We start from the raw sequence: 23,042 nt of genomic DNA on the forward strand, positions 1-23,042 counted from the left end.
CCTTGCTTCTTACAGTATTGCAGTTGGAGAGCGCAGCTAGCGACACGATCTGGGCGGCCGGCGGCGGCGTGAATGCGACGCGATCGTGAAGACACGCTCGAGAAATGTGATCACACGATCCGGCAGGGCGGCGGCAGGATCACCAATCCACGACGCATGTCATTGTGCCTGTTCTATGGCCGATGGGCTGCTGGGCTGCCTGGCTTATTGGGCTAAATAATGTTTGCCTGTACTTCGGTTGCATGGAGATACGCCGGGTCTGTTTCTATCTAAACTATAAAGCTGCGAATGCGTTTGGTGTCGAGCACCCCATTCAACCCTCCAGATCCAATCTAACAGCTCCCCTCCCTCCCACCGTGTTCTGCCCGGTCTGTTTCCTGCCTCCTACTCCCACCTGATTGAAAACCGGATAAAACCCACCCTCCCACCTTGTTAAACCGGACAAAACTGATATCCATATATAGGAAATCGAAACAAAAAACCGGACCCAGCCGGCTCGTTCATTTGCAGGACCGGGCCGCACCCTTCCCCCACGCACATCAGGCCGCTCAATTCCCCCCGCGTCGCTCACATAGATGCCCTGACCGGCGGCGCACGCGATGGTCTCGCCGCTCCTGCCCCTGCCCCCCCCCCCGCCGCCGCTCACTCCGATCCCCTCGCCGGAGGTCCAACCCATCCTCCTCCCCGACCCTTCTCCTGCCCCCCGGTCCTCCTCACCGTGCTCCTCCCGCCATTCGCGTGGGATCTGGGCCCACGCAGCCTCTCACTCCGATCCCCTCTCCGGCGGCCCAACCCACCCTCCTCCCCGAACCCTCTCCTCGCCTCCGGTACTCCTCACTGTGCTCTTCCTCCCGCCATTCGCGCACGATCTGGGCCCACGCAAGCGAGATATGTGGGGAAATTGCCGCCGCCTTCCAACCGAGGTGGTTCCGTATGGCGCACTTCCTTTTTGGTGGACATGGCTGCCTATGTCTGCCGATGTGATTCCTTATTTTGCATTTCCTGTTTTGTTGATTTTCCTCCGATAACAGTGATTCCGTATTTTGCATTTCCTTTTTAGCTACTTTGCCAGCTGATGACAGTATAAATCTTACCTTTTGGTGTTTCTTTGTTTGTATTTCGAGGACGCCGAGGAGTGCACTTCATCGAGGAGGAGGAAGAGGGACTAGCGATTGTGTGGTAAGTCGACTGCTGTTGTAAGGAGGCCGCAGATAGTATTATACTGAGCAATACATACGTTTGAGGGTGTTATTGTAAGTGGTCTTGTTGCACCTAGCAATTGCTATTTGAGTAATCTTTAATACATACTTCTATGGTTCATGTTGCTTGCTAGCATCATTAGGAAATGATCTAGCAGGCCTCCACTCAGAGAATGTATATAATGAATTTATTTTTGCATGTATCATGTGCATGAAGCCAAAGGGGACAGCTACCATGATAGCTGGGTCTCATTTCCCATTAGTTTGATGTCAAGGTTGTTTCAACCACCATTGCATGATATGATGTTATCCATGATTCTTTTTATCAATAGGTGTTATGCAATGTGCATACCTATAAATTGACCCCTGTACGAGCTATTTTTCTTTTCTGTTTTGGTTTCATCAATGCATAACTCTATGATTCCTTAATGCAATGGTTAAAACAATATATATGGGCGAAATGGACAGTTCTTTATATATAATGTGCATGTGTTACAACTTACAACTATGCATAATAACGTGCATGTGTTAAAACTATGCATAATATATAGATATTTTTTTGTCTTTTTGATAAAAAGAACACTCTTTAGTGCATCATTTTTTCTTATCTTGTATTGGTACTTTTCTATTTTGGTTTCATCAATGCATAACTCTATGATTCCTTAATGCAATGGTTAAAACAATATATATGGGCGAAACGGACAGTTCTTTATATATAATGTGCATGTGTTACAACTATGCATAATAATGTGCATGTGTTAAAACTATGCATAATATATAGATATTTTTTTTATCTTTTTGATAAAAAGAACACTCTTTAGTGCATCATTTTTTCTTATCTTGTATTGGTACATTTCATATCCTTTTTCTTAGTGCAATGAGAAATGTTATTTTACTACATGTATCTGAAGTTCATTACCATGTCATAAAAATATGATACCGACATCAATCTTTGCCAATGCTATATTGGATCAGAATCTACAATTTTGATACCATGTATTCTTGTTTGGACCCTCTAAGCTGTGCAGGTTCTTTACCAAAGACTAATTGTTCAATAGAACATTCTGTTTATAGAACATTTATCAAGCTTGGACAGTTATCCTCAACAAGATCTGATTTGTTTCCAAGGGAATTCGTTGATGAGCTTGCAAAATTGCAGGTACTTTGCATTTCCATCTTGCCATATAGGTGTATGTTTCTGTTAGTTTTCTATTTTCGAGAGTTTTTTTTAAACTTGGGTTCCTGTTCTTTTTTTATCCTGACAAGATTTGTTTGTACATTGTTCTGTATTCCTCTTGGTGATTTTGCTCTAACACTCTGACAAAATTACCATAAATCAAAATGATGAATGACAAGACACAAATTTGTACTGGATTAACTAAAAACCAAAGCAGTTCATAAGAGCCATGTACAAGTACGCATGACGTATCCCCCTTTTTTGGCTTCTATGCAGGATAGAGTACCTGCATTTTCTCCTGAGAAGGAAATGGGTTGTCCAATTGAAGTTGTGTTCAAAGAATTTGAAGATTGTCCGATAGCTGCTGCCAGTTTTGGTCAGGTGTTTAATCCTAAACTTTATCAGCATCTACATTTTTCACACCCAATACCATTTTATATGGAGTATATCATGATCATAATGTGCAATCCTTTTCTCCAACATTTCTCTTTATTTTGATAAATCCTGTAATAATTAGCTTTATTGTAGCTTTGCCCCTCTGCAGCATTTAAAGGGAAATTAGAATGTATATTTTTTTCTATTCATTTAAATCTACACAAAACTATATGTTTGTGACATATTTTCACATCTGTATATTTCGATTGCTTTGTGTATCATTAGTGCTAATTTTTACTTGATGCCTTTGTGTTCTACTGCAAAAAAACTGATGATATTACACCATTGGCCTTAGTTGCCTTTGTTTTCAAACAAAGGTCAATGTCCTTGATGTTCTTTATGCTGCAATAAAAAATCCAAAAAAGTCAATGTCCGGCAGTTTGAAATTTGTATTATCTTGTAATTAGGTGCACCTAATAACTAAATGGTTTGTTCTATTTGTCATCATTAGTTGCACCTGCATGGTACTATTTGTCCAGTGTCTTCTTCCTTCATTGTGCTGATGTGCTGTAGGGCATTGTTTGCTTGCCAGTGCCAGTATTAGATTAGATCTACATAGACATGAGTCTCTTATCTGCCCGTTCATATATTTATGCATGTTATTTAGTTTAGTGAGAAAATTAATGCAGTTGGTTGCAACATTTAGACAATTCTACCAGAATATCGTGTCAGTTTTGGAGTAAACAAACATAGGTCCATTGTCTGCTTCATTCCATTATACATTCATGCCGTTCAGTTGGGTACTTCTAGACCTAGAAGCCTAACATTTGGTGTACCTCTAGACCTAGGCATTTAAGGCAAGGGGATGGTTTGAATCAGCCAGAATTTTGACTTTGAAATTTCACTTGGATTACAGCTCTGTCTGGATGGATGTGGTATAGAGAGAGAGAGATTAGCAAAGACCATGGAACCGGTCCAAGATTCTAATTGTTCGGGTGCACCGTGTCCATCCGCTACGTCTGATAGTAACCCTTGAGTCAAACTGCCAAGTGACGGATCAGATTAACGATTAACAACATTTAAAAGATCGCTTGGCTGTTTTCTTTAGTTATTTATTCAGTTTGGCATTAGCGGTAGCATCATTATATTGTGTGATGAGAAATATTTGCTTTATAATAACTTAATAAATTTTAAAATTTTCTGAATCTGACGGTCAGATATCCTTTTCTCGCAGATGTCGTCTTCGAAGCAAATTGATTGTACCACGACGTTTAATGACATGACTATCATTGGTATTACAAGTGATGTTGAAAAATAGCTCTCTTAAGTGGTTGCTTTTTCGATATAATTTGTGAAGTTCATATGTAAACTACTGACCAAATATATTGTTGGGTTTTTATTAGAAGGATCCGACATTAACGGTGTGGGTGGGTCTTCATCGTCCAGTGCGCAACCATCTCTCGCAGATGCCAAAGAACGTAAGAGGCAAAGGGAAAGGGAACGGTACGCACAAATGTCTGAAGATAGGAAAGAAGAGTTTCTTAAAATAAAGAGTGAAAGGAGAAGGGACCGGATCATGCAAATAGATGTACATAAGAAAGATGAGTTACTTGAAATTAAGCGTGAGAGGGAAAGGGACAGGTACGCGTAAATTACTTTAGATAAGAAAGATGAGTTGCTTGACATGAAGTGGGAATCTTATAAGCAAAAAAAGGATGATGTGACACTTCTTAGTGTTGAATGCCATCAAGAGTCGACTTCGCTTTCAGTAACACATGGTAATTCCATTAACTTGCATTACATTGTGTGCAGTGTTCAATGTTTAAAGCAGTACTTACATGTTTCATTTGTTCATTGGACGGCCCCAACATATACATCTCAGGTGGTGGATCCAAGACATCCACTACACAGCCAGCGCTCATAGATCCTAAAGAACGTAAGAGGCGGAGAGAAAGGGAGCGATACGCGCAAATGTCTGCAGAAAAAAAAGAAGAATTACTCAGAAAGAATCGCGAGCGACGTAAGAATAAGAAAGATGGCTCAACAATTCTCACTGCAGATTTCCGTGAAACATCGAATCCTATCTCGACAACACCTGGTAATTCCATGAATTCATTATTTGGTTTTTCATTAACACCTCTGTTTTTCTAGACGATCTACTGAAGCATACCACATTTTTTTGTTGTGATGTGTCTGCAGGCATTGCAAGTGTATGTGGGCAATCTTGCACCGCATGGAACAAGGAAAATGTTGCTCCTGGCGATGATACTTGTTGGCTGCGCCGAAATGATAACTACCAACGGTCAAAAATTCATAATTCATATGGTTCGATTGCAGCATTGGACATCGACCAAATTGGATCCGGAAAATCCACTGTCACAAAATTACATCACACGTCGTGTGTAGTACGTACTCCGTTTGGAGACATGACAAACACTCTGATTAAAGGTATAATAACATGCCGTATATTGCGTGAACTAATTAAAAAACATGTGTTCACACTCGATCTGGTTATAACTTGTGATGGGTGCAGAAAACAAACTAGGTGCAAGTGTCGTAGATCACACTCATCCATCTCCTCATAATGGGTCGTGGTATGCCCAAATGTCTGCGGATAAGAAGGTTGAATACTTAGAGAAGAAGCGTTTAGCCCGCCAGAAAAAGAAATATGAAGTGTTCGGTCTTAATGATCGAGAACCTTCTTCATGTGAACCGATGAATCCCACATGTACGGTGATGGTTTAATTACTCGATTTAGTTTCACCACAAATCATCTATCATATATTTAATAGGGAAACTAATTTGATTGTATTATTTGACAGTTACAGCTGGTAGTGGCATTGAAAGTTTCACGAGCAGTGACCATCGGGGTTCTGGTCTTGAGTCAGACCGTAAACGTCAAAAGGGTCGACAATGGTACGCGAAATTGTCAGACGAGCGTAGAGCGGAATACTTACACAGCCTGCGTATTAGCCGCCAACATAAAAACTCTGGTGCACTCGTGGAAAATGATCAAGAAGTGGAATCAAATACTACTCACATCACAATTGGAACGCTTGATCCATTGAATCATGCTGATATTCGACCAGATCCTGATAACGAACTATGTGATTCGCTTATTTTTGAACCACTGGAACTACATTCGTCAGATGAAGGTAACACATTATCCATCAGTGTACTCTATTTTGATGTGTTCTCACACTACTTCTTTCGACCCATAGAGAAACTCGAGGCAGTCCAAGATGTTCCCGATGATTTCGATGATGAAGAATGGAGGTTATATCGTGGACAAGGTAAAAACATCAATGCAATCTACAGTCCCATCACATATATGTTGGTTTATCTGATTCATTATGTAACCTTTCCATATAAATATATTGGTATTTGTGCAGATGTTGTTTTTGAATCATACGTGGTGGGAGGTCCTGATAGTGTGGGTATGCAAGGTTATGATCCGTATGACCGCATCTACCAAAATCTTCCAAAGAAGCATCATGTTTTAAGGGAAGCCAAAAACTGCCCGTATTGTGGAGCCAAACGGTTCCAATATGAGGGACTTGCTTTTTGTTGTAGGAAAGGGAAGGTTAAAATCTTCATTCCAGATGTACCGGATGAGTTGCGACGATTGTATACGAGCCTTGATGATGACGATGCAAAATACTTCAGACAACACATACGATATTTCAATTCTCATTTCTCCTTTACAAGTCTTGGTGTTACACTTGATCGTCGAGTCAGCACTGCTGCAGGAACTGGTATATATACATTCCGTGCACATGGTCAGCTATATCACCGTTTGGACCAGCTGGTACCTGGTGGGAAGGGTCCACGACACCTGCAGCTATACTTCTATGATACTGATGAGACAATGGAACACAGAGCTAAGAGGTCTCCTGGTCTTGATATCAATTTGATCCGGAAGATTCGGAGGATACTAGAGCACAACCCCTATGTGCAGACCTTTCAGAATGTTGGTTCTGCTCCTAACCTCCATGATTATAGGATTGAGCTGAACACGGATATTGCATTGGACCAGCGAAGGTACAATGCCCCCACAGCTTCACAAGTTGCTGCTATCTGGATGGAAGGGAATGATCCACAAAAATGTTTCGATAGAAGTGTTATAGTGTATGGAAAAGCCGACAAACCTCGGTATATTCGGGCATACCATGGGTGCTACGATCCGTTGGCCTATCCTTTGTTTTTCCCTGGTGGAGAAACAGGATGGCAACGTAAGATGCTTTATGAAGGCCCTGACCCAGTAGATTGGCCAAACAATTATGATAACAATGATGATGACAACAGTGACGAGGAAGGTCCGCAGGCTATTTCCTACCTTCCCAAATTTAAAATTTTGCATGAACAACTATTTTTCTAAGCCCCTTGTGACTATGGTATTGAGTTTATGTTTTTTTGCAGATGGTTGTAGCGAGTCCAGCAAACATGTCAGTGCTAGGGAATATTATTGTTTCAAGTTGCAGATCAGGCTTGGAGAATTTAACATACTGTTACATGGGCGCCGTCTTTTCCAACAGTGGGTTGTTGACATATACATAAAGATAGAGTCTATGAGGCTCGATTGGTATTCGAAACCAGAGAATCAAGCTCTCATACGTGCAGATTTGTACCAGGTATTACATGTCATCCTATTTATTTGAGATTGTATCATTAACACGTGTCCTCCTTTTGTCTGATGTGTTGCTTATTATAATACTGGACAGGGCATTATAGATACAATTGCTGCTGGTGAAGTGCGTGCTTCTGAGGTTGGTCTAAGAATTGTGCTCCCGCGGACTTTTCCTGGAGGAGATCGAGACGTGCAAGCACGATTCCTTGACGCAATGGTTTTAGTGACCCGGTTTGGTAAGCCTGATTACTTTGTCACAATGACCTGTAATCCACATTGGGAGGAGATAACAAGGCAACTATTACCGGGCCAGACACCACAAGATAGACCAGAATTGGTTGCGAGAGTATACCGGGCTAAGCTGCGTGATTTACACGATTTTTTGATCAAGAAGAGTCACTTGGGTGAGGTTGCATCATATGCACATGTTACAGAGTTTCAGAAGAGAGGTTTGCCACATGAGCACTTCTTATTGATTATGGCCCCTAACAGTAAGTTAAGCAGTCCTGATGATTACGACAAGGTTATTTCAGCAGAGATTCCTGATCCTGTCAAATACCCTGTATTGCATGCTCTGGTTATCAAGCACATGCTACATGGACCATGTGGTGCTCTCAACAAAAATTGCCCCTGCATGATAGACGGACATTGCCGTTTTCGTTATCCTCGACAATTCTGTTCGGCTACACAGCAAGGAAAAGACTCTTATCCTATATATAGGAGAAGGGAAGATGGCCGTCGAGTGGCGACCAGGGGTGCTGTATTGGATAATAGATGGGTGGTTCCGTACAACCCCACACTGCTTATGCGGTATAACTGCCATATTAATGTCGAAGTTTGCTCAAGCATCAAGGCAGTTAAGTACCTATACAAATATGTCTATAAAGGTCATGACCGTGCATCCTTCTCAGTCGATCCACCAGATCAAAATGGTACAGTAATCAACGAGATTCGACAATACAGGGATGCAAGGTTCATAACTCCCCCCGAGGCCGTGTATCGGATATTTGGTTTCCCTTTGTATGCCGTATCTCCTTCTGTTTTGCAACTTCAACTGCATCTGCCAAACATGCAACTTGTGTCATACAGAGCTACTGATAACCTGAATGATGTGGTCAACCGGGAGAAATCTAAGAGGTCGATGCTTACTGAGTATTTCAAGATGAACCTGGTGGATAGCAAGGCACGTAAATTGTTATACAAAGAGTTCCCGGAGCACTTCCGGTGGATCAAGTCCGACAAGCGCTGGCAGGCAAGGGTAAAGAGGCCGCAGGTTGGGAGAATTGTGTATGCAAACCCTGCTGAAGGGGAGAGGTACTATTTACGTGTGCTCCTCAACCATGTGAGAGGGACAACTTCATACGAGAACCTTCGTACTGTACATGGGAAAACCTGTTCCACCTTCAGAGAAGCGTGCGAGATGATAGGGCTCGTAGAGACTGATAGATCCCTCGATGAATGCTTGGCTGAGTCTACTACATTCCACATGCCTTGTGCACTGAGAAGGTTGTTTGCGACAATTATTGTATTCTGTGAGGCGACAAATATCCGTGGCTTATGGGAAAATCATTTTGAAGCAATGTCCCAAGATTATCGTCGTACACATAATGATGCAGCAATGGTTGAGCAACTGGTGCTTAGGGATATTAGAAACGTGGTTCATTCAATGGGCAAGGATGTAAGGAATTATGGTCTTCCGGAGGTTGACGACTCAGGTGATGTCCTTGCGTAGTGTTTTACGTTTTTTTCGCTTATTTTGTCAATAGTCATGATTTATTGGTAAATACATTACAGTTGATCTCCATGATGAATTATGGTTTGCAGATAACACCTTGACTTGTTGACTAAAGTATTATGATTTACATAATACATATAACAATTTTCCTTGGTAAATGTACAAATAATTAGGCTCAATTATATTGCTAAAATATGGTTATGTGAATAAACCATAACAAAATGGCAGTTCTCTTATAGTTATGTCAGTGCTTATGTATCTAACACTGTATTGTAAACATTTTGTTATGTTACCTAACGGTTCGGTTAATATTTTATTATTATATTGTTCATACAGCTGATTATTATAGCGATCAATCGAGAGAAATATTAGAGGAATTGTCGGTGGGCGTACACGTAGAACATCTAAATCTTATTAATACACTGAACACAGAGCAGCGGTCGGGGTTTGATGAAATAATGGATCACGTAATCAACTCTAAGAGCCAGGTATTCTTTGTTGACGGTCCAGGTGGCACGGGAAAGACATATTTGTACAAGGCATTGCTTGCAAAGGTTCGTTCGATGGGTCTGATAGCCATTGCAACTGCAACGTCTGGTATTGCAGCGTCCATCATGCCCGGTGGTCGCACCGCCCACTCCAGGTTCAAGATCCCCATAAAGCTTTCCGACAACAACATGTGTAATTTCACCAAACAGAGCGGTACCGCTGAGTTGCTTCGCAGGTCACACTTGATAATCTGGGACGAAGTTGCCATGACCAAACGTCAAGCTGTTGAAACACTCGATAGGTCTCTCCAGGATATAATGGGATGCTCGCAGCTCTTTGGTGGAAAGGTCATGGTATTTGGAGGAGACTTTAGGCAGGTCCTTCCAGTGGTGACACGTGGTACGAGGGCACAGATCACTGATGCTACACTACAAAGGTCTTATATATGGGAGAAGATACGTAAGATACAGCTAACCCGGAATATGAGGGCGCAGTCTGACCCATGGTTCTCCGAATACCTCCTTAGGATCGGCAATGGAACAGAAGAGACGATTGGTGATGATTATGTGCGTCTCCCAAATGATATCGTGGTTGGTTACAGTATTGCAGAAGAATCAATTGACAAACTCATTGAATTTGTATTTCCAGATCTCCAGAACAATTCTACGTCAGCGAACTACATGAGTGCACGTGCTATCCTCTCAACTAAGAATGAGCATGTGGATGAGCTGAATGCAATTATGATAGATAGGTTTCCAGGCAAGGAGACGATATACTACAGCTTTGATTCTGTCGACGATGATTCACGAAACAACTATCCGATTGACTTTCTGAACTCAATCACACCAAATGGATTGCCACCACATTTGCTTAAACTCAAAAGCAACTGTCCAGTCATCCTGCTTCGGAATCTTGATCCTCACAACGGTCTCTGCAACGGAACAAGGCTAATGGTTAGAGCCTGCCAACGTAATGCCATTGATGCAGAGATTGTTGGCGGGCAACATGCTGGAAAGAGGGTGTTCATTCCTAGGATCCCTTTGTCCCCTTCAGAGGACATTTCACTTCCTTTCAGATTCAAGAGGAAACAATTTCCAATCCGCCTTAGCTTTGCAATGACTATAAACAAAGCTCAAGGACAAACCATTCCTAATGTTGGTATTTATCTACCCGAGCCTGTGTTTTCTCATGGACAGCTGTATGTTGCATTATCAAGGGGTGTATCACGTCAGTCAACACGGATTCTATCTAAGCTAAATAAAGATATAGATGCCATGGGGAGAAGCACCAAGAATATTGTGTACAGAGATGTATTGGAATGGTGTTCCTCGATTTCATGATCGGTATCTTGCTTCTAACCTCACTATAATTGATTCGTTTGTGAATTGCAAATGTAATAATTAATTGTGCTGTAGGAACGCTTCTGGTTTCTTCGTTTTCGAGTGCAAGCGCACATAGAATGGAGAAAAGGCCAGAACCTACAATTCATAGAGTAAGTCTTCTCCAACACACAACGGTGCACAATTCGCACGGATCTTTGTTATTGACATGAAATGCACATGCAGGATGGTAACGACAGTCAACTAAGGAAGCAATTTTTTGGTAAACTTACTGAAATATAACATAAACGAATGTGAAGACGACATCCCCTCCTTGTACGAAAAATTGTCAAGAGCATTAGGCATTCGATGTTTCCAAAGATAAATTACTTGTGATATTATATTTGCACGTGACTATCTATTCAACCATATATTACTTGATGTATCGTTTATTTTTATTCTTGATGCTCTAAAACCATATAAGTAACCGTAGATGTTAAAAAATTGCGCGTGACTATCTATTTTTATTTTTGATACTCTAAAAACATATTAGAAATCGTAGATAAAAAAACGCGCGTGCGTGTCGCACGTGCATGGTTACTAGTAAACAAGAAACAATCCAGACTTCATCTACCGTAACGTGTTTGGACTCGCTCTATGCCCTGCAAACCAGCCTAAGCACGAGCAAAACAATTTGTCTACGTCAACTCACGAGAGAGTCGGTAGCAGCATTAAAAAACCGACAGTAATCGAGTAAAAATCGCGATAACTGACCATCTCGATCCGGTTCGGTTTCAGAAACCGAACGGTAACCGAATTTGAATTCAAAAAATTCGAAAAAATTAAAAAAAATTCAAAAAATCTTTAAAAAAATTAGACACAATTTTAAGACCTTCTGTGATTTTTTTTTTCAAAAAAAATGTCGTTTGCATCATATTCTATAGGGAGGAAGTTTGAAAAAAAATGAAAAAAATTGAAGCGTGCGATTCAGTTATTAACTCATGTTAAGGAAAAGTTTAACATGCAAACACATATTTTTTTGTGTAAAACTTATCTTAAGAGGATTTTTAAAATTGATTTCACTTTATTTAGAGTTTTATTAATTTCTCTATGATTTTTACAAAGTTCACAAGCATAAAGTGAATATGTTAAGAAAAACACAGTAATTAACTTTTTCATGTCTACTATTATTTTTCATACGTAAATCATAGTATAAATAAACTAATAAAAGTAGTTTCACTAATTTTTGAGCTGTGATGGGTCAATTATGAATTAATCTAGTCGTAACACATTTACACAATCTTGCATGCTACAATAACTAATTCATGAGTTCATGTATTTTTAAAAGACATAGGATCATGTAAGAAGACTAACAAAATTAGTTTCATGATTTATGGATTAGCAAAGAGTAAACTATGCATTTAACTTTGTTTATCAAATACATTTTCTCACAGAAAATTTTGAACTTTTTTATGAGTATAAATACTTTTATCATGTAGATCGTGTTACAAGGAAACCAACAAAATTTGTTTCATTTGATTTGAAACTCAGATGAATTAGTTATTGAATTTACAAGATTGAGATAATTTTTGGATTTTTGTTGAACTTCACTGAAAATCGAGAAAACCGTTTGATAAATCGAGAAAACCAAGCGGTTACCAAGAAAACCGAGCGGTTACCGACAATACGGAAAATTCGAGAAATCCGCTTGATAAATCGCAAAAACCGCCCGGTAACCGGTCCAAACCGATCGGTTACCGAGCGGCTAAAATCGTGATTTTTTCTCTAAATTTTAATTTTTGCTAAATAAATTTTGTCTAAATTTTTTTTAAATTTTCAACCGGTTACCGCGGTAATCGTGGCTTTTCGGTTACCATCGGTAAGCCGAACCCTGATCAGTAGGGACAATGCCGTGTGGGCCAATGGTTAAAGCAATCAGGTCCGGACATTTCAGGGTAGTACATATTAAATTCGATACGCACCACCGAATCACCATGATGAGCCTTTTATAATCACCGAACCACCGATGTGACCATGGATTTGGATGGCTTAACCTTCCGTTTTGTTTCCTTCAATATTCACTGAATCGGCAAGGCAACGATCAATCAAACATGATTTCACTAAGCCAGTCCGGGTTCAAAGCACTACATCCTAGTATATCCTCCCCTTGTGCTCATTTTCAATATTCCCTGAACCGAGTATCAGACTCAGGACTCTTTGAATCATCGTGGTTCTTTCGGTTTAGCACCAAAAGAGTCCGACACTGAATATATCTGGCTGTTTTATAAAAGAATATTTAGTGTGCTTTGTTGTATTTTGTGACGTGCGTAGAGATTTGAGATGGCAGACGCGAAATATAAATGGACTTGCATGTAGCGGCCTTATACTATTTTATTTCTCTCATGAATTTTTTTTGAACAAAAATATTCATCAAACACCTCCGTTACGGCTTGCATGAGCGATGACATAAACCAGATTAGCTTATTTGCGATGGCATATCTCAGATTAGAGATATTTGTAGCTGCAAATAAAAAATTGTCCTGAAATCTTGGTTGTAGCCTGCATCTCAACCCATTACTTTAGGGGACAGGGCTCAATTGAGCTCGTTTGCAGAGCAGCTATATTAACTGACCATAATTGACATCCCACAGGGATTAATGACGCGGTCTAAAATATTCTGAGTTTGACTAAGAACATAATTGACATCCCACAGGGGTTAACGACGCGGTCTAAAACATTCTTCAAAATTAGTTTTGTTCCTATCATCCTTAATTCTTAGATACAAAAGGTGTCAATGATCTCATCCAAATTTTACGCATATCATTAACAATGTACAATTGAAAGAACAAAAATAAGTGCATTTGCTCGATCATACAATCAAGCTGAAACATACGAGGATTGGATCCGAATTCCTCCCACCTTAGCAGGCCCTGAGAAGTTAGAAACCAGGAGCGATATATATGTTCTTCTCACTGTGATGAACATTTTAACCGTATGGACCAACCATGCTGCTCTGCTGCATAGATCAGCTGAAAACATGCAAGAGCTTCATTTATCCTGAATGCAAATATCTTGACCGTAAAGAAAAACAAAAAATCTAACTAACCGCATAACCCACACCAAGATCTCAACAGTGTAGGAACTACTGAATTCACCAGTTTATCCAAACTCATATGCAGCCTAATTTCTCTTAAGACGGAAGATTGACAAACATATGCACTGATCAATGCTAGAATTATTTGGCAATTGAAAAATACAACCCGAGTTTGAAATAAGAATGATATTTTTAATTGTAGGTGCAGATCGTGGGATACTGACAGATGTTTGAACCAGGGAGCTTAGATCTTATTCGGATGAAACCGAATTGTTAGAAAACAATAAGATAACCAAAATCCATGTTTCAGCACAGGGAATACGGCGGTGAAACACTGCCTGCAGGAAGCAAGAAGTAGATAGCAGTGCTCACAGCATGATCTTATTGTCTGCAGCATACATTAAGGATATGTTAGACATATATACCTATAGCAACTTGATACATATTCACCTGTAGCTACCCATTAGTTACATATAGACCAAACAAGATGAGAGATGGGCAGATAGAAGTTTCCACAAACACATTCTCCCACATTCATAGACTAATGTTTAACATTTCAGCCAGGAAAGCACAATCCTGTTTCTTGTCTAACAACGACAGCAAGTACAAATCGAAATAAGCGGTGAAGGTACGAAAGTACCACACAAGTTCTTCACCCTTGACGTAGCATAAACCAAAAGGCAATAATTGATTGCCATACCAATGGTGCGAAATGTTTGATGTTAACATTTTCAAGGGATTGTGATCAACAGATGTACCATCGTACTTTGGCCCATACAAACATCTCACACCACTGCATGTTTTATTACAAATCCTAGGAGGAGCAGAGGAAGTCTATTTTACAAGTTCAAAAGGGCAACCACTATCTATGATGTTTCGCCACACATTTCAAGACTGCGCCAGACGTATCATGTATGCCACCCAAAGTTTCTACTCTTAGTAGATCAAAGAAGGTAACTTGAACCAAGCAAGAGTATCAGATTACCCAGGCCCCAATATTCCGCATAACGAATCATGATACGGAGATAATTCGCGCTCACTGATATATTTCTTCATTGATAGACATGATTATAGACAAGAGCAACTCATGAGGCTACAATGTGAAGTTTGTTTCTGCATTTGCTTATTTAAATCGAATGCTTTTATCAATCTTCCAGGAACCGCCAAGGATAACAGATGGAAATAAAACAACAATAATAGGAAAGTAGTAGAAGCACAAGACAAAACACAAAGGGTGGCACCCACATTAGAGCATCTCCAATAGGCTCTCAAAAACTCACTCTCTATATCCTCATTTAGGGAGCTATCTCAATAAAATTCCATCCCTATATTGCTTCACTCTTCAACAAACTTCCTATATCTCACTCCCCATATTTCATCAGCTCTCTCTCCTATCTCACCGACAGGTGGACCCCAGTTGTCATCACCCTTTTCTCTTTCTCTCTCTCCCTTTCCTCTTTCTCACCGGCGACATTCACCACCACCGGTACTGCGAGCTCCGCGCCACCATGACCTCAGCCCACGTTGCGTCTTCATTGCGGCCACCACCGGCCTCTGTCCCCACGACGAAATCCTGTGCACGACGTGGTTGCCATACCGGCACCGGCATAGGCTCTGGTTCTAGCTTGGCTGGGTACATGAAGAGCTCCCGGGGAGGCGCCCGATGTCGCAAGCTCTCTTGAGCAGTCCTCGTCGTCGGGACCCCTGAACAGGCCGAAGTAGAAGCCATCGTCTGTGGAGTTGAGGACATACGAGCTCGACGTGCCCAAGGCTGCGGATGATGCCACATCAAGATCCAGGGCGGAGGCTGGCAAAGTCAGCCAGGCAGGACGACCTCGGTGTACCAGGCAGCCTCACGCGTGCGGGAAGGGGCAGGCAGAGCTACACCACGGCATACCAGGCGGCGGCGTGTGTGTGGGAGGGAGGGGAGGCGGGGTCGAGGGTGCGGGTCCAGGAGGGACTAGGCAATGGGAGTGTTTTTTTTGGCTGGGGGCATGCTGATAGGGAGCCTCGGTCTCTCCTCAGAAATAGCTAGCGAAGGGGCTAGTTTAGGGAGTCACTAAAGATACAGAGCCAGATAGCTAACCTGTTGGAACTCATTTTTTTGTCCAAGTCCTCAAATATAGCTATATGGAGCCAGATAACTACTCTCTTGGAGGTGCTCTTAGCAATAGATTGAAGTTCCCTTGCTGTCATGTCCAAAGCAACTGCATAACCTGGGATATACAACAATATAAGCAAGTAATCCCATATTTACTTTCTCATGGCTGAAAGGATCATATAGCTTTTTTTTACTGAGAACATTGATGCTTCCTTTGCATTAACAAGCAGGACTTAGTTTTATAGAGCGTTAAAATAAATATGGGGGAAACAGAAAAGGAGACTAAACATTGTAATAGTCTTACACTCAAGTTCACCACTTAAGAAGAACTCAGAGTGCAAATAGTTGTCCATCAGGCCAATACACACCATGAATATTGTGAACACATCCAGCACCTAACAACCAAGAAAATACAGTTGACTTCATGAATTCGATGTTGGCTTCAAGAACAGCACAGGCTCCTAAGAGCAATTCAAAAACACGTGCAACGGCGCAAGATTGAATTAGAGTCCACATGGAGCGAAGGGATCAGGGAATGGCCGAATGACAGAATGGGGAGGGCGGGCTGACGTGATCTGCTAGCTACGTGCTTCTGGCTACCGCCTCCGCCGTCGAGGAGTCCGAGACTGGGCGGGGTGGAGGGAATTTATTGCAACGCTTACAAATTGACATAGTTTTCTTATTAGCATGTAAATTGATTGAGGTTTCCAAATTAGCGTAAGATGTAGCAAACATGGTCCTCTTAGGGTGTGCATGTGATTTTGATGACTATTGACTAGGGCGTGTATGTGATTTTAGTGATTAATGACAACATAGTCAATGTGACTAACATGTCTGTCAAGTATATACTTTAGTAGGTCTTATGGATGCAAACAAAAGAGAAGTCACCGAAACCGGGATAAAGAGAGGAATTAATTGGACTGGTTCTATGAATTTTGATGTGATCAAATGGGATAGATTTGTATACAATCATGTAGATCTCTTCATAAGCTTTTCATAGAGTCTAAAATCATCAAAATCGGAGTTTGTAGTGGAAAGTTATGTCCGAAAGATGAATTGCTAGTTGACTGAAAATATACACGTTAGATATTCTGGTGTGTACAATTTGAAGAGGATAGAATACTCTGGTGTTCACAAAAATAAACACGCCGGATGTTCCAACATTCACAAAAAGTTTTCGACAGTTTGTTTTTTCCATAGAGCTTCCAAATAGGGTCTAATACATGCCGAATGTTCTCGCGTTCACAAGAAGTTTACGCCGGACTATTTTTTCCAGAGGAGTTGTAAAATGGCTCGATTGGCATCGTACGCACACCGGATGTTCCAGTGTTCATAAAAAAATACTTTGACATTCACAAAAGAAAGTGGAGTTCGAATGACTAGTTTTCAGGGAGTATATACTGGATAGTCCGGCGCTTGTAATGTTGCACACACCGGATCATCCGGTGAGTACAACAAAATGTGATTGTTGGAGCAACGACTAGTCCGCAAGGTTGAGACTATAAATACCCCTCCACTCGACTATCTAGTGTGGCCTGAGTGTGCTAGAGTCTAGGGGAGCAATTAGACACTTGAGAAGACATCCGAGCCACCATAGTATTAAAAGTTTTTATCCAAGGTGATTAAGTATAAGATTAGTGAGTGATTAGTGCTAATAGGGCCTAGAGAGAGTTGGTGCTAAGTGCTGCTGTCTAGAGAGTGGATCAAGGAGTGATCCTAGCTTATACCGAGAGGTACACGGTGGTCACGATGATCACGGTGATAAGTCACTGGAAGAGAGACTTGTGCTAAGATCTTACCATGGTGGCTTGGTGACTCAACCTACTTGAGGCTTTGGTGGTTCAAGGGTCATGACTGGGTGTCGTCTGAGAGTATATCCTTGGTAGAGCTCTAATGTGAACTAGCGATGACTTTTATGCCATCAATATTACGAGATAAAAATCCGTTGTGCTGAGTTTGCTCTCTCTACCTTATTTACGTTTCCGTATTTACATACTTGCAATCTACCTTTGGTCATTTATTTTCCTAGAATAGTTTGTTAGAGTTGGCTATATGTTGGAAAACTTTTTAGCGGTAGAATAGACACATTAGATAAAACTAGAGCATATTTAGATAGAAATTAATATATATTTATTTTGTGAAGTTTTTAGAACCGGTTGGATTTTTAAATATCCTAATTCACTCCTCTCTTAGGACGTCACCGATCACTTCATTAAGAAGTGGGGAAAGAAAGGTGAGGATAGGGAACAAGGAAGAATCTTTGATTGTGGACCGTTTGATTATGTAAAATATATGATGAATATCGTGCGATTCTATTACAACTCATTTATTTTATAGAAATATAGATATGCTAAAGCTCTATAATTGCAAGTCACTATACCATCTGATGACATGCTTTAATCGACCAAGAAATCTAACTTCTTGCCTCATAGGCGCTACGATAAGCCACTCTTGTAAAAAACAAATTAAAGCCAAACATGTTCTTTTATGCAGCAAGCGTTCTACCCTTTTGCGCTTCACAAAAGGCAAAATTTTGATGTGCGCGGCGCCTTTCCGCGATGTGCAAATCCCGTAGTTTGACGTGATGTACGTTAGGTAATTAGGCTATTTTGCAACACATGATGCGTTTGTTTAATCACGAATTAAGATAGCTCATTACGTCCATTCGAGCTGGAGCTTCGCCGATCTCCGGGGTTTGTTCAGCCGTGCTCGGTTACGTGGACTGCAATTATTATAAACTCGGCTATTATAGTATTATTCGTATCTAATCACCGTACGTCATTCGCAATTTTTAATCACCTGCCCACCAAAACCATGGATTCCAATGGATTCCCGCAGGGTAACATGCCATATGCACACGCCCACCACCACCAATAATACGAACATCTGAGTTTTGTCTTAGTGTTAGCGAAGTGATTTATATGAGTACCTTGTTAATTATTCCGTACTGTCACTGAAAAGTGGACCCCAAGGACATATGGAATTTCCAAGGCCGGGCTGTCAGTCAGGGACGGGGGAGTCTGCAGAGAATTTGGCTAGATTCTAAGTACTCAAAATGGTTCCAGCATTATAAAATCTGCCAGCGGTTGCAGGAGTTGATAATTGAGCAGGAGGAGCTTATAAATTCAGGTGAACCTTTGTGCTCCTCCAATGGTTGCGCCTTGCGTATCGCAAGTAGGTGATATCTTATTGTTATTGATGCTCCAATGGTATTTTAAGCCATTCTTGAGAGGCAATCTTGTCCTTTTGAATCTGGAAGAATCCTTCCTCCCAATAGCACTGTCCAAATAAACTAGCTGCATCAGAGTTCAACTGGTTAATAAACTAAACAACTGCCTAATGTCGCCTGATTATCGATCTACTCCTAGCTGTGTAGCTTGCTACCATGTCAATGACTCTCTGTGTTGTAGCGGTACGATAACATTGGCCAGTTCCTCGGTCGTTAGTGTCAAACACTGTAAAAAACTATTTTTCAAGACACTTAAAATAATTTTCTACAGGTGGTTTATTTGAAAAACTACCTGAATAATTAGCGAGGGTCTCCTGCAGTTATAGATCGTCTGTGGAAACGGTTCCTTATGTGAACCGTCTGTAAAAATGGTCATTTCCACATACGGTTCCTTATATGAACCGCCTCTGAAAATGACCATCTATTAAAAAATTCATAACTTTTGTATATGAAGTCGGATGAGGAAAAAATCTATATGAAAATTGTGACTCTCGATGAGATCTACAACTTTGTAGTTGAAAGTTTTTTATTTGAAGTCATTTATATATCTAAATAATCATTTTAAGTTTCAAATAATTATTTGGGCATCTAAATGACTTCAAATGAAAAACTTTTCAACTGTAGATCTCATCAAGGGCTACAATTTTTATATAAACTTTATTCTCATCCGATCTCATATAAAAAAATTATGAATTTTTAAAGATAAGCTGTTACACATTTTTACAGGCGGTTCCTTATCACTGTATTTTTACAGACGGTCTGCTTAAGGAACCGCCTGTAGAAATGAGTGACAATTTATTTTCAAAAATTCATAATTTTTTCATACGAAGTTGGATGAGGATAAAATTTATATAAAAATTGTAGCCCTCGACGAGATCTACAACTTTGTAGTTGAAAAGTTTTTCATTTGAGGTCATTTAGATGCCCAAATAATCATTTAAAGTTTCGGATTGCAGATATCAAAAGAATTACATATGCTCAATGTTCAGTTGTCGTTCTCTGGTGTGATGGTGGGGAGGGATCGCGCGACCCGACAGGTTTCGAGTTCGAGTGCCAAAAACCGCGTAGCGCGCGTATTTCGCGTGAAAAAACACGTGATTTGTGACTTGTGACGTCGCGACCGCGTGGGGTTACTGGTCGGTTCAATTTTTTTTTTTGCTTTTTTTTTTCAAAAAATATCGATTGAGTAACCGATTATCACAGACGGTCCGCTTAAGAAACCGCCTGTGAAAATCAATTTTCACAGGCGGTCTGCTTAAGGAACCGTCTGTGGAAATCTATTTTCACAGGCGGTTTCTTAAGTGAACCGCCTGTGATAATAGATTTTCACAGGCGGTCACTTTTGCGCCTGTGAAAATCATTTATTTCTACAGACCTTCGATCACAGGCGGATGCATTAAACGCCTGTAAAAATGAGTTATCACCCGCCTCTAAAAATAATTTTTGTAGTAGTGAAACTGTCAATTCTCAAAAGCAGTAACATTTGCTCAAGAAAGCAAAAGTCAGTGTACTATAGCTTCTAGGTAGGGCTGGTCAAAAAACTTGAGGTTCGTGAGATAGCTCGAGTTCGTGAAGCTCGGCTAAGCTTGCTCGGTTTGGCTCGTTATTCAAATGAGCCTAGCCTGAGTCATCTTAGTGTCTCGTTTCTAAATTGAGTTGAGCTCGAGATAGCTCGTTAGTCGCTCGCTCGCCAGATCAAGCACGTGGACCCCCAGCCTGGCCTAGCAGCCAATAGGCCGCACTCCAGCTTTTGACCTTCAGCATCATAGCTCGTAGATGGTGTGGACGAGGGACTCATCAGAGAGGAGGAAATATCCTAGCTGCTGTGAGGATCGGTGATGTCCTAAGAGGGGGAGAGGTGAATTAGTACACTTAGAAATTAATAGCTCTAAAAATTTTATAAGATAAACCTATCTCAAATTTTATCTAAATATGTTCTATCTAGTGTGTCTACTCTACCGCTCAAGAGGATTGCAACCTATTTTAGTAAGGTAAATTGCAAGTATGTAAATATGAAAATATAAATAAGGTAGAGAGATAAACTCGGCACAAGGAATTCTTATCCTGTGGTATTGATGGCACACAAGCCACTCCTAGTCCACATTGGAGCTCCATAAAGGATATGCTTCCCGTCGCTAAGTCTCTTTTGGTCACGGCTCTTGAGCTACATAGTCACCAAGACAAAGCCTCAAGCACAATAAGCCATCAAATTACCAATGCAAGGTCTCACCACTAATCTCTCTTTCGGTCACTTATACGTCGTCTTCACTTCAGAGCTTTAGTCACAAAGACAAAGACCTCTGCATCCACGCACAATCTTCTTGCCACCAATCCACACCAAGTCAGAGGGTCAACAAGTTACCGGTAAGTCTCAAAGACTCTAAGGCACCTGCGTATCTCTCGGTACACAATTGGATCACTCGTTGATCCACTCTCTAGGATGTAGCACCTATCAACACTTCTCTCTAGCCCTATAAACACTAATCATTTTCTAATGATGTGCTTAATTAACTTGGATGAACACTTTAAACACTTTGGTGGCTTGGATGTCTTTTCAAGTGTATATGAGATTCTCTGGACTCCAGCACCTTGAAATTGTCGAGTGGGTGGGTATTTATAGCCTCAAACTCTCCAACTAGTTGTTTCCCCAACGATTCAACTTTACTGTGAACACTAGATGATCCAGTGACAAAAGTAGTACAAAAATCAGATCATTCGATGTGTACAACCTCAGAAACTAGCTGCTAGAACCCACTTAGAAACACTTCTAAACACCGAATTGTCTGGTGTATACTTCATCTCTATCTCCGGATTATCCGGTGTGTATACTTGAGCCGGACCGAGCCAACTTCTTCACTGTTCAACTGCCCGGTGTATTGATCTTCTGATCACCGGATCTTCCGGTGTGTATAGCTTGATCTTCTCAAGATTGTTCACACACTCTATTAAATACTCTGGTGTGAGCCTCCAGTGCTCATAACATTGATTACCGGACTATCCGATGAGGTATTCTTTGATCTTCAAATCTTGAAAATGCTTATGTAGGAAATACTCTGGTGTAAAGCATCCAGTGTGTTCAACATAGACACCTAACCTTCCGGTGAGTTGATCTTTATTCTTTTGTGCTTAGATTCTTCTCTGTAAGAATTATTCCGGTGTGATCCTCTGGTGATCACAGACCATCCAGTGAAGGCATCTGCATTCTTCCCTTTATCAACAATGCTCTGCTGCTTCTGCCTATTTGACACCAGATCATCCGGTGAGATAAAGCTGTCTCTGGACACAAAGCTTTAGTGCATACAATTCTTCTAACATTGGACCATCCGGTGAGTACATTTTTCCTAGGACTTCTCCAATTCAACCAAATTTTATCCCGGCTACGGTGACTTCTTGATGTATTACATCCATAAGACCTAGTAATATATATTCTTGATAAACATGTCAGTTCCAATGATTATATTGTCATTAATCACCAAAATCACAATCATGGCCTAATAAGGCCATTTTTACTACAATATCTTTTTTTTGGTGATTGATGACAATATAACCAAAGCAAGTGGCAAATAATAAATGATACTAATTGTAGAGAGAATAAAGCCTTACCACATTGCTTTAATGCATGTTCTTACCACTTAGTCCCCTTTTTTTGGCTTCTCCTTTCTCCATTGTCACTATCTCCCTTGATTTTGATACCAAA

The 23,042-nt window shown here is 40.7% G+C and overlaps 2 protein-coding genes and 1 long non-coding RNA gene across 3 annotated transcripts; all 3 read left to right on the plus strand.

The window, feature by feature from the left end:
• The first annotated feature begins 2,299 nt into the window (after window positions 1-2,299).
• LOC133918152 (uncharacterized) lies at window positions 2,300-4,043 on the plus strand. Its single transcript, XR_009909724.1, has 3 exons — window positions 2,300-2,358; window positions 2,653-2,757; window positions 3,986-4,043. It is a non-coding gene; the product is annotated as an uncharacterized LOC133918152 (long non-coding RNA).
• Window positions 4,044-4,722: 679 nt separating this feature from the next.
• Window positions 4,723-9,110, plus strand: LOC133917932 (uncharacterized). The gene is made up of 7 exons (XM_062361743.1): window positions 4,723-4,849; window positions 4,951-5,022; window positions 5,574-5,906; window positions 5,973-6,044; window positions 6,144-7,067; window positions 7,171-7,382; window positions 7,473-9,110. Exons 1-7 carry the CDS (start codon window positions 4,723-4,725, stop codon window positions 9,108-9,110), a joined length of 3,378 nt encoding a protein of 1,125 aa, XP_062217727.1.
• Window positions 9,111-9,676: 566 nt separating this feature from the next.
• On the plus strand, window positions 9,677-10,942 carry LOC133917933 (uncharacterized). The gene has a single exon (XM_062361745.1). It carries the CDS (start codon window positions 9,677-9,679, stop codon window positions 10,940-10,942), a length of 1,266 nt encoding a protein of 421 aa, XP_062217729.1.
• Window positions 10,943-23,042: the final 12,100 nt, after the last annotated feature.

The sequence above is a fragment of the Phragmites australis genome, chromosome 5, assembly GCF_958298935.1.
Source record: "Phragmites australis chromosome 5, lpPhrAust1.1, whole genome shotgun sequence".
In the NCBI taxonomy this organism is placed as follows: domain Eukaryota; kingdom Viridiplantae; phylum Streptophyta; class Magnoliopsida; order Poales; family Poaceae; genus Phragmites; species Phragmites australis.